This window comes from Bombina bombina, chromosome 5, assembly GCF_027579735.1.
Source record: "Bombina bombina isolate aBomBom1 chromosome 5, aBomBom1.pri, whole genome shotgun sequence".
NCBI classification, from domain to species: domain Eukaryota; kingdom Metazoa; phylum Chordata; class Amphibia; order Anura; family Bombinatoridae; genus Bombina; species Bombina bombina.
In genome coordinates this window covers 1032642117-1032656099 of record NC_069503.1, presented here as the reverse complement: position 1 = coordinate 1032656099, position 13983 = coordinate 1032642117, and the positions used below count along the sequence as shown (strand labels likewise).

The window sequence follows — 13983 nt, the reverse complement described above, 5'->3', positions numbered from 1 at the left end:
TGCAACCCATAACTTAATATAGATATAATGCCCAGGAACAGTTGAAGGATTTGGTTTAGACATTTGATAAAACATGTGATTGATAATTATTTAATTTAGATTGAATAACAAAGTCTATTTTTTATGTATTATTTCTGTAATTTCTAAATCTAAATGAGATTATTTCAAACACATAAAACACATACACAATTATGCTTGTAAAGTGAATGTGTTCTAACCATCATAATATATTTTGCACAATATTTTTTTTTAAATATACATTTTCCATCAGAAGCATGTTTTAGGAGTCACTGTTCCATCTTTTTAAAGTTTCACAGATGATACATGGAGATTAGATTAGATCAGTGTAAGCAGTATATAAAATACAAAATCTTCCTGATTCATTGGACAAAATAAAACTATTTTAAGAAAATTGTCAAGTAATGGAGCAGTGAGCTGTCTGTGTTGGAGAATAAAATGTATTATTGAGCTATAATGCATTTTATGCAACATGAATGCTTTCTAAAATTTTTTTTTTTTTTTTTTTTCAATGGATTGGGAAAATGAAAGTTTTATGCTTCTAATATAGTGTGGAGAATGTTTAATGTTTTTAGGTACCTTTTATCCTTACTAAAAACAAACAAGAAACAGTTAGAACTTAAGAAATAAAATCAGAATGCCTCCTCTTATGTAGAAGGAAAAAAAATATATTTTTAGTACCATGACTGTCAGAAGCTTTAGAAATGCTTAGACTCCAATTCTAAGTGTAAATTGAGTACAAACATTCTTATTTTTATGTTTTTCTTAAGTGGATATTGCATTTTAAATGTGTTCTGTTGTATCTAAAGGGGGAGGGGGATCAACTTCTTACACATTGTTCCCTCACTTAAAGGGCCAGTCCACACCAAAAGTTTTGTTTTAAAAGATAGATAATCCCTTTATTACCCATTTCCCAGTTTTACATAACCAACATGGTTATTATCTAATATATTTTTTACCTTTGTGATTACCTTGTATCTAAACCTCTTCAGACTGCCCCCTTAACTCAGTACTATTTAAAGACTTGCATTTTAGCCAATTTGTGCTGACTCATGAATAACTCCTTGGGAGGGAGCACAATATTATCTATATGGCACACATGAACTAGAAGTGTCTTGCTGTGAAAATCTATAAAAATGCTCTAAGATAAGAGGCAGTCTGTATTGGCTTAGAGACAGGCAGACATTTAGAGATGTAAAGGTTATAAAGTATATTAATATAACAACGTTGGTTGTGAAAATCAGGGAAATGGCTAGTAAAGGTGTTAGCTCTCTTTAAAAATAAATAAAAAATAGTTAATAGAGTAGACTGTCCCTTTAATTGACCAACATAAAATAAATATTAAAGCTCTTTGACTGAAAACTCTGTTGCTGTTTCTCCTGCATATTGTGTGTGGTTCATTATACGCTGTATCATATATCCCAATGTTTCTCACTGGCTTTCCAGGACTGCAAGGTTAGGGGGTACAGGACTCAAAGGTTAAGGGGGTACATGTGGGCAATGGCTGTTTCTGGTTTGACTCTGGGTATTTTGACATTTGTCCTAGTGAAGAAGCAGTGAGAGGGACAGCGGGGCAGATGTCCAAACTGGAGGTTTGCAGTACGATGAAAAAGAGAAAGAAATCATTGTTTATGTTTCAAAATTGGAGTGGCACAAAAATAATGTCACCCCCTTCCCTTTTTGTATAGAAAATACAGAGCTAAACAAACTAAAGACTATTGCATAAATCCAGAGAATCCATATAAAATCCAAAAGATTCCGAGGTACGAATATTAATTAATATGGGATACTAAAAAATATTTAATTGTTCACTTGTAATACCAGATTGTGCATTGCGAGGTTGCACAAAGTATGGGGCACCTTGCACTATAGATTGTGCTCCACTTGTAATCTAGCCATATACGTACTAGTTACCTGCAGGACATGAAGTTACATTACAGCTTGTAATCTCTATATCTAAATAATGTGGCAAAAAAAAAATAGTGGCCTCATTTCCCAATCCTGCATTTATTTATATTCTTAAATATTTTTTTTGGCACTGTAAAGTAAATGCAGCATTTCTGGGTCATCCTTTTCCTCATCCCAATCTTTTTTTTCCAATTTTCTGTCTTGTGATAATGGAATACAATTACAATAATGTTATATCCACAGTGCTCTGATTATTTTATGAAACCTCAGACTCGTAGTTTATGAGCAGAGTGTGCTTTTACTGTTTTCTTTGTCTCTATTAAACTATTTTATTTCTTTTCTGTATTGCCACAAGGTCAAAAGCTGTAGATGGAAAGCAAACCAGAAATATGATATTCAAAAAATGACTGTAAAACTCAGACTTAGGGGCTGAATTATCAAGCTCCGAATGAAGCTTTATGCCCCTTGTTTCCGGTTGAGCCTTCAGTCTCGCCGGAAACAGAAGTTATAAAGACTGCTGTTCCATAACTTGTCCGCCTGCTCTGACGCGGCGGACAGAAATCAACCTGATGCGATCAGGTTGATTGACACCCCCTGCTAGTGGCCGCGAACCTGCAGGGGGCGGTATTACACAAGCAGTTCTGGTGAAAGCGTATGCTGTCAGCATTTATCAATGTGCAGCGGACATGATCTGCTACATTGTATCATGTCTGCTCGCACTTTCATAAATATGCCCCTAAGAGTGAATTTCACCTCTTCAAGAGAAACTATCATTAAAGTTATCATTGTTATTAAAAAAATAAAAAAATAAAATATGGTTTTAAAAATAAAATTAAACTTTCATAATTCAGATTCAAATTTTAAGAAACTTTCTATTTTACTCCAATTATCAATTTTTCTTCCTTCGCTTTGCATCTTTATTTGAAAAGCAGGAATGTATAGGAGCCGACCCATTTTTGGTTCAGAACCTGGGTTGTGCTTGCTGATTTGTGGCTAAATGTAGCCAGTAATCAGCAAGTGCTAGCCAGTCTACTGAGCCAAAAATGGTCTGGTTCCTAATTTGAACATTCCTACATGTTCAAATAAAGATACCAAGAGAACACAGAAAAATTGATAACAGGAGTAAGTTAGAAAGTTGCTTAACATTGCATGCTCTATCTGAATCAAGAAAGTTTAATTTTAACTAGACAATTCCTTTAAACAAAACTTGATTATTATAACTTTTCATATAAAACTATGGGAACTAAACCTCTTGTTAGTCTTAATATGGAGATATTCAAACTGTATGGTTAAGATTATGGGAGGTTCATTTTGATGTGCACACTAAACAATTTCTGCGATTATTTTGTTAACATATTCAAATCATTTATAAATTACCTCTTATCACAGTACGTAAACCATATATTAAAAGTAGATTGGAATTAAATAAATTAATGTAACCCCCATTAAAAGATGAAAAAATTGCCAAGGAAGCTTTATTCTTTTTAAAGGGACAGTATACACTGATTTTCATATAAATTCCTATAAAAGACACTACTAAAAAGAAGATTATGCACAGATGCTGATCTTAAAATCCAGTATAAAACCTTTTAAAAACTTACTTAGAAGCTCCAAGTTTATCAATGTTGATTAGGTTATCAGGAACACCCAGTGCAAGAGGCTAATAGCAGACACTCCCCTTCTCCCCCTTCCATGCAAATGAAAAGAAAGATTATACAAACAGAAGCCAGCAGTAGACTGGAAAGGTGTGTCTACTTCTGACACTGTGGGGCTTGGTTAGGAGTCTAAAAATCTGCACAATGTTATTAAAAAAATAAGCAAAACTATACATTGTTACAAAAACACTCCCAGATGGACTATATAACTAGATCATCTACAAACTATTTCTGCAAAGACAAATTTGGTGTATAATGGCCCTTTAAGTGGTATGAAACCCAAAGCCTGATTTAGATACAGCATACACAGTTTAAACAGCTTTCCAATGTACTTCTATTATCTAATTTTCTTCATTGTTTCCTTTGTTGAAGGAGCAGCAATGCACTAATGGGAGGTAGCTAAACAAGTTTGGAGAGACAATGAGCAAATATGTGAGTCACCAATGAGCCGCTAGCTCCCAGTAGTGCATTGTAATGTTTTTGGTCCTAATCCTGAAGCTAGGTATTTGGAGATGGACATTGTTATTAATTGTAACCAAAAAAGGATTTATTTAACCTCTTAAGGACATATGATGGAATTTTTCCATCATAAAACAATTGAACAAACAGAAAGCTGTGTCCTTAAAGGGTAAAACATAAGCATTGCTGTTGTTTTTATTATTAGTTTTACTTCTACAACTACTACTACTATTATAATTATTATTATTATTAATAATAATAATTATAATCATCATCATCATCATAAAGAATTACAGCTGAACTGCTACATGGAAGTACATCTCTGTAATCTACAAGACATACAAGTTCTAGAGAGTTTAAAAAAGAAATTCAGTTGCATACTGTCAAATGGTAATTAATTGTGATCTGGTGTTAGCAAAGTCACTAATTCCTTTTTTTACTGTATTAGTTCAAAGCTTTCCTACCAGCAACTTTGCAAAGTTAAACAGAATGGGGTAACACATTTCTAAGCATTTCTATAAATATAATGCATTATTTATAAATAAATATTTATTTCTGAATAAGAACTCCTTTGTTCCAATATTAAACCTTTATTTTCAGGTTTTTGCAATGTTGGTGTAAATAAACAAATTATTTGCAAATTAGCATTTTTTTCAGGCATCTTGAATGCTTAAAATTTAAAGTAAATTTGTTGATTATTTTTTGCAAAACTTAAGTGCTATATAAATAAGTGAGTGTCAAGCTACACTTATACAATACACATCCAACACACTACACATATACATAGAAAAAAAAAAGGAAATTTCTGCTACATTTCACTTTACAATTGGTGCTAGCATCTTTGCCTGATTGAGTAGATAGTAACATATTAACTCCACCAGTTGGTATCTCGTTGCATGCAGTGTGGAGTTTAAATTTTTTTTTATATATATATATATATATATATATATATATATATATATATATATATATATATATATATATATACACTCACCGGCCATTTTATTAAGTACACCAGTTCAATTGCTTTATAACACAAATTGCTTATCAGCCAATCACATGGCAGCAACTCAATGCATTTAGGCATCTAGACTTGGCAAAGACGACTTGCTGAAGTTCATACCGAGCATCAGAATGGGAAAGAAAGGGGATTTAACTGACTTTGAATGTGGCTTGGTTGTTGGTCTGAGTATTTAAAAAACTGCTGATCTACTGGGATTTTCACGCACAACTATCTCTAGGGTTTACAGAGAATGGTCCAAAAAAAAAAAAAGGAGATTATATCCAGTGAGCGGCAGTAGTGTGGACGAAAAATGCCTTTTTGATGTCAGAAGACAGAGGAGAATAGGCAGACTGGTTTGAAGTGATAGAAAGGCAGCAGTAACTCAAATAACAACTTGTTACAACCAAGGTATGCAGAATACCATCTCTGAATGCACAACACGTCAAACCTTGAAGCAGATGGGTGACAGCAGCAAAAGACCACACCGGGTGCCACTCCTGTCAGCTAAGAACAGAAAACTGAGGCTACAATTCGCACAGGCTTACCAAACTCGGACAATAAAAGATTGGAAAAATGTAGCCTAGTCGGATGAGTCTCAATTTCAGCTGCAACATTTAGATGGTAGGGTCAGAATTTGGCATAAACAACATGAAGCATGGATCCATTCTGCCTTGTATAAACAATTCAGGTTGGTGGTGGTAGTGTAATGGTGTGGGGGATATTTTCTTGACACACTTTGGGTCCCTTAGTACCAATTGAGCATTGTTTAATTGCCATGGCGTACCTGAGTATTGCTGCTGACCATGTCCATCCATTTATGACTACAGTGTACCCATCTTCTGGTGGCTACTTCCAGCAGGATAATACACCATGTCATCTCAAATTGGTTTCTTGAGCATGACAATGAGTTCACTGTACTCCAATGGCCTCCACAGTCACCGGATCTCAAACCAATAGAGCACCTTTGGAATGTGGAGGAATGGGAGTTCCCCTCATGGATGTGCAGAAGACAAATCTGCAATAACTGCGTGATGCTATCATGTCAATATGGACATATGCTTTATGAAACAACTTTGCAATACTTTAATTATTTATTTTTCCTTCTCAGGTAATTTAGCTCTGAAAATGTATGATTTTCTCACTTTCAGAACTTAAAATGCACCCTGCTGACTTCCCAAAGCGAATTCCACTTCATATCTATCCCTAATTGTTTTTTGAGTTAACAACTGCAAAACAATGCACTCTGTTTTAATATTTTAACTGGTACTAGCCTTATTGTCTGAGGACTAAAACCCTGATCGGTTTTTCTAAATAAAACAAATGGTGGGTGGAGTTTGGCTATTGATAACTAATGGCAGTAAAAGGATGTTAGTTTGTTTTGAAAACTTTATGGCTTGGCTACTATGTTATTATACATCATCACAACATAAATGTTTGTAATTACAAGGTATTTACTTGCCTTTTATAAGGTATATCAAATTCAAAATTTAATTCAGCATTTGTATTCTATAAATAATAGTTAAACAAGAAAGCGTAGCAGTACAATGTATATTTAGGCTTTATTTTGCATATTTTTCCTGTCGTTTTACTCTGAAAATTGTGGTTTCCCCAACCCTTCAAGAAAACCACAAGGGAATCTACCATACTTAAAGGGACAGTCTACTCCAGAAGGTTTATTGTTTTAAAGGACAGCTAATCCCTTTATATATCCATTCCCCAGTTTTGCATAACCAACAAGGTATATTAATATATGTTTTTACCTCTGTGATTACCTTGTATCTACACCTCGGCAGACTACCCCCTTATCTCAGTTCTTTTGACAGACTTGCATTTTAGCCAATCAGTACTGACTCATAAATGACTCCACGGGCATTAGCACAATGTAATCTATATGGCCCAAATAAACGAATGCCCTCTAGCTGTGAAAACCTGTCAAATGCATTCAGATAAGAAGCAGCCTTCAAGGTCTAAGAAATAAGCATATAAGCCTACCTAAGTTTACCTTTCAACTAAGAATAGCAAGAGAGCAAAGCAAATTTGATGATAAAAATAATTTGGAAAGTTGTTTAAAATTGCATACCCTTTCTGAATCATGAAAATTTAATTTTGACTTGACTGTCTCTTTGAATTTTGTCATGGCAACATGCTATACAGAGGGCAAATTTGACTAAGGGTTCTCACTAGCCCATAAAGCTTGATAAGTTTACAGTGATTGATTATATCAAGGCAGGTTATTATTTACACCCAGAGTTGAATCCCTGAATTGCTCATATATAGCAAAACTCTCTAACTTTTGCTAACAAAATTACAATTGTAAATGCTGGTGAAGCATTTATTTTTATGCAGATCTTTGGCAATGCAAAACTTAATCGCTGATATATACGATGCATATATTTTAAAAAATGAATTTTTATGACCCTAAAACATAAAAATGAATCTTTATGTCCCTATTTGATCAAGTTTGAAGCATTGAAAATCAGAGCTGAAGTTTAATTTTTTTTAATTTTCTTTTTAACTGACACAAACATTATTAGAGTGAAAGAAAAATGTTCAGATGTCCTAATGACTTTAATGCAGCTGATAGTTTTGGCTTGAATTCACCTAGAAAATCTTGATTATTTAATTACTGTAATTAGTTTGCAGATTTTCAAGCAGCGTCAAAAAGAAGTTAATTAGAAAACATGAATAGATAATGTTCACTGAACTCAAAACACCTGCTGTTTAGCAAATGAAATGTTGATCTATTAATGCATGCTAGGTTTTCAAATTTGCTATTAACAATAATAATGACAGGTGCTTAATACTACAGCACTGGTCTGTTCTGAAAAAAAGAACCTGTATATATATATATATATATATATATATATATATATATATATTTATATATATATATATATATATATATATATATATATATATATATATATATATATATACACACACACATATATATAAAAAAGTCCTATATAAATCACTTAAAATATTTAAATGAGCTCACATTTGTTTAACTTTCATTTGGGAAATGAATTGTCCAACTGAAGGCTGGTTTAAACATGTAATCCAATAAAGAAGTCTCAAAAAGTTGCTGATTATTAGTTTGTTGTAGAAAAAGTATATTAGTTGAATTGAGCGATAAATGTCTTTGTATCACAAACTAACAAAAATGCATATTTATAGTGAGAAATGTACCGTTAACCAACTAAAAAAATATTCCTTCATGTATTCTGAAACCTTTTCGAGAAATAAAAAAATAAAAAGTTTTCACTCAAAGGGACATGAAACCCAAAATTTTACTTGTATAATTCAGATAGAGAATACAATTATACATTAACTATTGAGTTAAAAAAACCAAGAACAATAACTTGGAAGTGTTAACTGTGATTTATAGACAAAGAATACATGATATACTTACTGGTAAATTTAGCATACCGTCTAGAAATATAAACTTTCACTTACTATTTACTAACATTAATCTTCTTTTCTTTCAGCTATTGGCCTTGACTCTTGTCCAGAGCCACTAATGCCAAGCAATGGAATAAAAGTTGGTGATAGATATATGGTTGGTGATGTAGTATCCTTCCATTGTGACCAAGGGTATTCTCTTCAGGTAAATCCTTTAAAATGGTGCTGGTTTTCTGTAACTGATCACTGTGTTTGTAATGGTAATGTTTATTCTATCTATTTATCTATCTATCATCTATCTATCTTGCTTTCATGTCTCAGACATATTTGTACTGACAGAAATTAATTGATGGTCATCAGTAATAGATACAGTAAAAGGAGAAAATTTAAACTAGCATTGAAGATGTGTTTATTTTTATATTGTAAGTGATAATGTTAGAGTTATGAAATGTTATGCATTTTTAAGGCAGATAGATGATATTAAAGCTTGTAAAAATGCAAAAAAAATTAAATAAATAATAGTGGTATGAAAATAATTAAAAAAGAAAGTATGAACTAGTGACAAAACATGTAAGACAGACTGTGAGGTTAATATTATGTCCATGATTTAAATTCAAATTCTGGATTACATAAGGAACTTATGCAGGGGGTTGACAGAGTGAGGCAGCAGATCATGAGCAGTGAGACAAAATATTAATTTGATGGTAGTTTTCATTATGAGTTTTAAAGAGGGCTGTTGAGGACATGAAGGTTAAAGGGACAGCGTGCACTAAATTTCATATAACTGCATATAATAGACACTACTATAAAGAAGAATATGCACCAATGCTGATCTAAAAATCCAGTATTATTATTTTTTTTAAAACTTATTTAGAAGCTCCCAGTTTAGCAATGATGATGAGGGTAGTCTGGGACACCCACTGACAGGGGCTAGAAAAGCAAAAGGAGCAGACACCCCCTCCCCTACATATGAAAAGACAGATAACATAAACAGGAGCCAGCAGGAGTCTGTAAACGCGTGTATGCATCTGACACTGTGGGGCTTGGTTAGGAGTCTGAAAATCATCACAATGTTCTTAAAAAATAAGCAACATTATAATTTTTTACAAAAACACTCCCAGGTGGGCTGTATAAATAGATCATCTACAAAACATTTATAGAAAAAATAAAATAAAAAAATCTAGTGTGCAATGTCCCTTAATTAGCTGGGGGTTACTGCAGTAATGTTTGAAAATGGTGGAGGTGTTATTTATTAATGTATTTATTAATGTAATTATTTATTTATTTGCTTATTTTATGAAATTAACAAGAATGAATCATGTATTTTTAATTCTTTTAGGGGCATTCTCATATTACGTGTATGCCTGGCCCTGTTAGACGGTGGAATTACCCTATACCTATTTGCATTGGTAAGATATATTTGCATTTTTTAAATTATTTTTTATGCAATTAATTGAATGATTAATGTGTTTTCCCTTAACTTCTAAACAACCTCATTTTTCTTTACAGAAACCATTTAATTAGGCAAGAAGTGCTGAAGATAGTTATTTAATTTCATTTAATTATGCTCCAGCTTAGTAAGCTCAATGGCCTAAATTAAACATTAGTGTTGTAATAAAACCTGGGGGTCGATCCGATAAAAATCGTCGCCCGCAAAAGTCGGCGATGCCAATATTTGCGCGGGTTTGGTATCATATATACGGCGTAACCTAGAAGTTACGCGCGTATATTTCTGCCGTCGCCTGTAGTTTTTTGGGCCATAGGCAGGTATACCAAACCCGCGCAATTTGGTATCCAATATACAGCGTAAGGACTTACGTGGCGAAAATGGAGAAATCTTACTCCATTTTCACCTCGCTACAAAAAGCAGCCATAAGAAGCCTTACGCTGACTATTGGAGCCCCGTAACTCCCTAAACTGGCTGCTAAAATAAACCTAACACCTAACGCATGCGCAATGTCTATCTCCCTGTCATGCTTATTAATATTTATTATTTTTTTACTAACCCCTGTACTTATTTATTCTCCATATGTCTCCTACTATTGCTATATTTTTAAAATATATTTGTTAAGCATGTGCCACATTTATTTAAGTACCCACATTTTTACTAACAGTCAAGTATAGTGACTTCAGTTGAATCACTTAAATCAAAAGCACGAGGAGCCACATATCACGCATACTTTTAGACAGTGTATTACTTTGCATCATGACCAGCATTGTATCTTTACAATGACACTTGCTTGTTGTCTTGCTTTAGTCCTAACCTTACTGTTAAGACTGCCTTTACCTGACTGCTTTATTCAATCCTATGTCTGTCTACTGGTGTTTGTACTTCTTTTGTCTGGACACTGTCTTTAAAGGTACATTAAACCCAATTTTTTTCTTTCATGATTCAGATAGAGAATACCATTTTAAACAACTTTCTAAATTACTACTATTATCTAATTTGCTGCATTCTCTTGATATTGTTTCCTGAAAAGCATATCTAGATAGGCTTAGTGGCTTCTTATTGGTAGCTGCACATATTTGCCTCATGTGATTGGCTCACCCATGTGTTTTGCTTTTTCTTAAACAAAGAAAATATAAAGAATGGAGCAAATTAGATAATAGAAGTAAAATTGAATGTTGTTTAAAATTGTATTCTCTATCTGAATCATGAAAGAAAAAAATTGGTTTAATGTCCCTTTAAGCTTGTTTGGTTCCTACCACTGGTTTCAGTTTTCTGCTTGTGTTTTACTATTGAATTGCTAACCTACTTGTATTTAAAGAGAAAGTTTACCCAAACACTTTCTCTCTTCTAATTTGTTGCCAGTGATCCATTTTACCTGCTGGAGTGTATTACATTGTTTACAATTATAGCTCCTTAGCCTTTATATTGGCATTTGAAATAGCTGATTTAGCATGTAGTGTCCCCACCTATACTGAAAGTTTCTATATCTAGGTATAGGCTATTAACAACTATATAAACACAGCCATCAGATGAAACTACACTCACAGTTGGAGGTGGAAGAGATACAGTTCTAAAATGTTTTTGTACAGACAAAGAGATAAGAAAGGGATGCATTTGAGTGATAAGATAATGAGATCTAATCTGTATGCAAGCTTAGCCTATTTTGATGGGCTGTGGTTTATAAGAGCAAATCCAGTTATTTATTTTGCAAAAAAAATAAAATAAATGAGCAATGTATCATACATTGTATAGGATGCTGCTGGGTTAAGTCATGGGGAACATAATCAGGGATTTTTTTTTTTTTTTTACATACGCACTCACATATATTTGAGCCGAACATATCAAACAGTTAAACCTGACGTGGCAACTTAATTAATTAAACCATTATCCTCCCTCTGCAACTGTGTCAAACCAATCACAAACAGCGCAACCTCTCACTTGCAGCCTTAAAACACCTGACAGACAATGCACACCCTGTCTCCCTTGCAGTCGGTTTGTGTGTTGGTTTATTAATTTCTTTTGGTGTTAATTTTTACGTGTGAATTCAACATAAAAAACCCCACTTGCCGTAAATTACTGGCGACACCAGAAATGTGTAGTTGTGGATATTTCTGAACCTCACCAGTTTGGCCTACTTACGCCAGTATATAATATGGCAGCGTGTGTTATGTGATTCACCCGATGTGCATTGTAAACTTACGGGTGACGTGGTTTTCAGCAGTTATGCTGAAAATTACACAACATATGTGATCACGCCCCATCTTATCCAACCCTAAGACTTTATTATGTTTTCTGATCTATCACATTTTTTATTGCTACTCTGTGGCTTACATGACCTTTTGCTGCTCCATATTATTGATTTGATTAAAAGTACTGTTTACTTAGGCAATCAGCAGATAATAGTTATTTGCATTTAAAGCTCATTCTGGAACACTTTTTAAAAAGTGCTATGATCTCCCACTTCCTACCTAGATATTAATTTGAACTGTGTTTACATAGCTTTTCTATATCTATTGCTCCAGTATTTAACCCCTTAGTGACCGAGGACGTGCAGGGTACGTCTGAAAAAAAAAGGCAGTTAACGCCTGACGACGTACCCTGCACGTCCTCGGCTAAAGTGAGTGCTGGAAGCGATCAAGATCGCTTCCAGGCACTATTACAGTACTGCAGGGATGCCTCGATGTCTGGGCATCCCTGCAGTGCTGTTACGGAGTGCCGGGACCGGAGCGATCACTCCCCCTTGAGTGATCACTTCCGGTTTTGCTCCACGTGGAGCCCGGCAGTGCAGCAGAGCATCGGAAGCGATCGGACACGCTTCCGATGCTCTGCTAGTGTGCTAAGTGCCTCGGTGGGTCGAGGCACTTAGTTAGTATATAAATAAAATTAAAATGTTAAAAAAAAAAATATTATATAATATTAAAAAGCCCCACATATAGCGCCCCCCCCCCCCCCCCATGAGGCTTCCAAAATGGCGATGCCCGGTGCATCATGGGGCATCTGGGGGTGTCCCTAGCCTGTCTCACCATAGGGGCAAGCTAGGGTCACCCAATCTGAGCCTTCTTAGAAAAAAAAAAAATAATAATAAAATACCCCATTTGTCTGATCATGTCAATATTTGTAAATATTGACTCTGATCAGTGTGGATCTCCCTCCCTCTCCTCACTTGCCATTTTGTTGGAGAAAGAGAGAGACCTGTATTTTAGCAGAGAGAGATTTATTTCTTTTATTTGTTAAAAAATTTAAAAACTCAAAGACTCCTTTCAGAGCCATTTAGCTAATTTAATTTAATTTAAAGACTATTTAACCCCTAGCTTGCCAGTGATCGCTATACATCACTGGCATTAGCATAGCTGTAATTTTTTGCTGTCTGTGCATTTTTTAGGGGTTAATTTTTGTTGTTGTAATTTTTTAAAAACCTAAACGCTCCTTTCAGAGCCATTTAGCTAATTTAATTTAATTTAAATAGTATTTAACCCCTAGCTTGCCAGTGATCGCTATACATCACTGGCATTAGCATAGCTGTACATTTTTGCTGTCTGTGAATTTTTTTAGGGGTTAATTTGTGTTGTTGTAATTTTTTAAAAAACCAAAGGCTCCTTTCAGAGCCATTTAGCTAATTTAATTTAATTTAAAGAGTATTTAACCCCTAGCTTGCCAGTGATCGCTATAAATCACTGGCATTAGCATAGCTCTACATTTTTGCTGTCTGTGCATTTTTTTAGGGGTTAATTTTTGTTGTTGTAATTTTTTAAAAACCTAAACGCTCCTTTCAGAGCCATTTAGCTAATTTAATTTGATTTAAAGAGTATTTAACCCCTAGCTTGCCAGTGATCGCTATAAATCACTGGCATTAGCATAGCTGTACTTTTTTTAAAAAAAACCCAAAGGCCATTTAGTTAATTTAATTTAAAGAGTATTTAACCCCTAGCTTGCCAGTGATCGCTATAAATCACTGGCATTAGCATAGCTGTACTTTTTTTTAAAAAAACCCAAAGGCCATTTAGTTAATTTAATTTAAAGAGTATTTAACCCCTAGCTTGCCAGTGATCGCTATAAATCACTGGCATTAGCATAGCTGTACTTTTTTT

At 34.0% G+C, this 13983-nt stretch overlaps 1 protein-coding gene across 1 annotated transcript in view; it reads left to right on the top strand.

Annotated features, from left to right (window-relative positions):
* CSMD3 (CUB and Sushi multiple domains 3) overlaps positions 1-13983 on the top strand; it is a 1747434-nt gene that overhangs the window by 1408411 nt on the left and 325040 nt on the right. Inside the window, 2 exon segments of the mRNA XM_053715303.1 lie at positions 8532-8650; positions 9785-9854. Coding sequence (XP_053571278.1) covers positions 8532-8650; positions 9785-9854 — 189 coding nt within the window.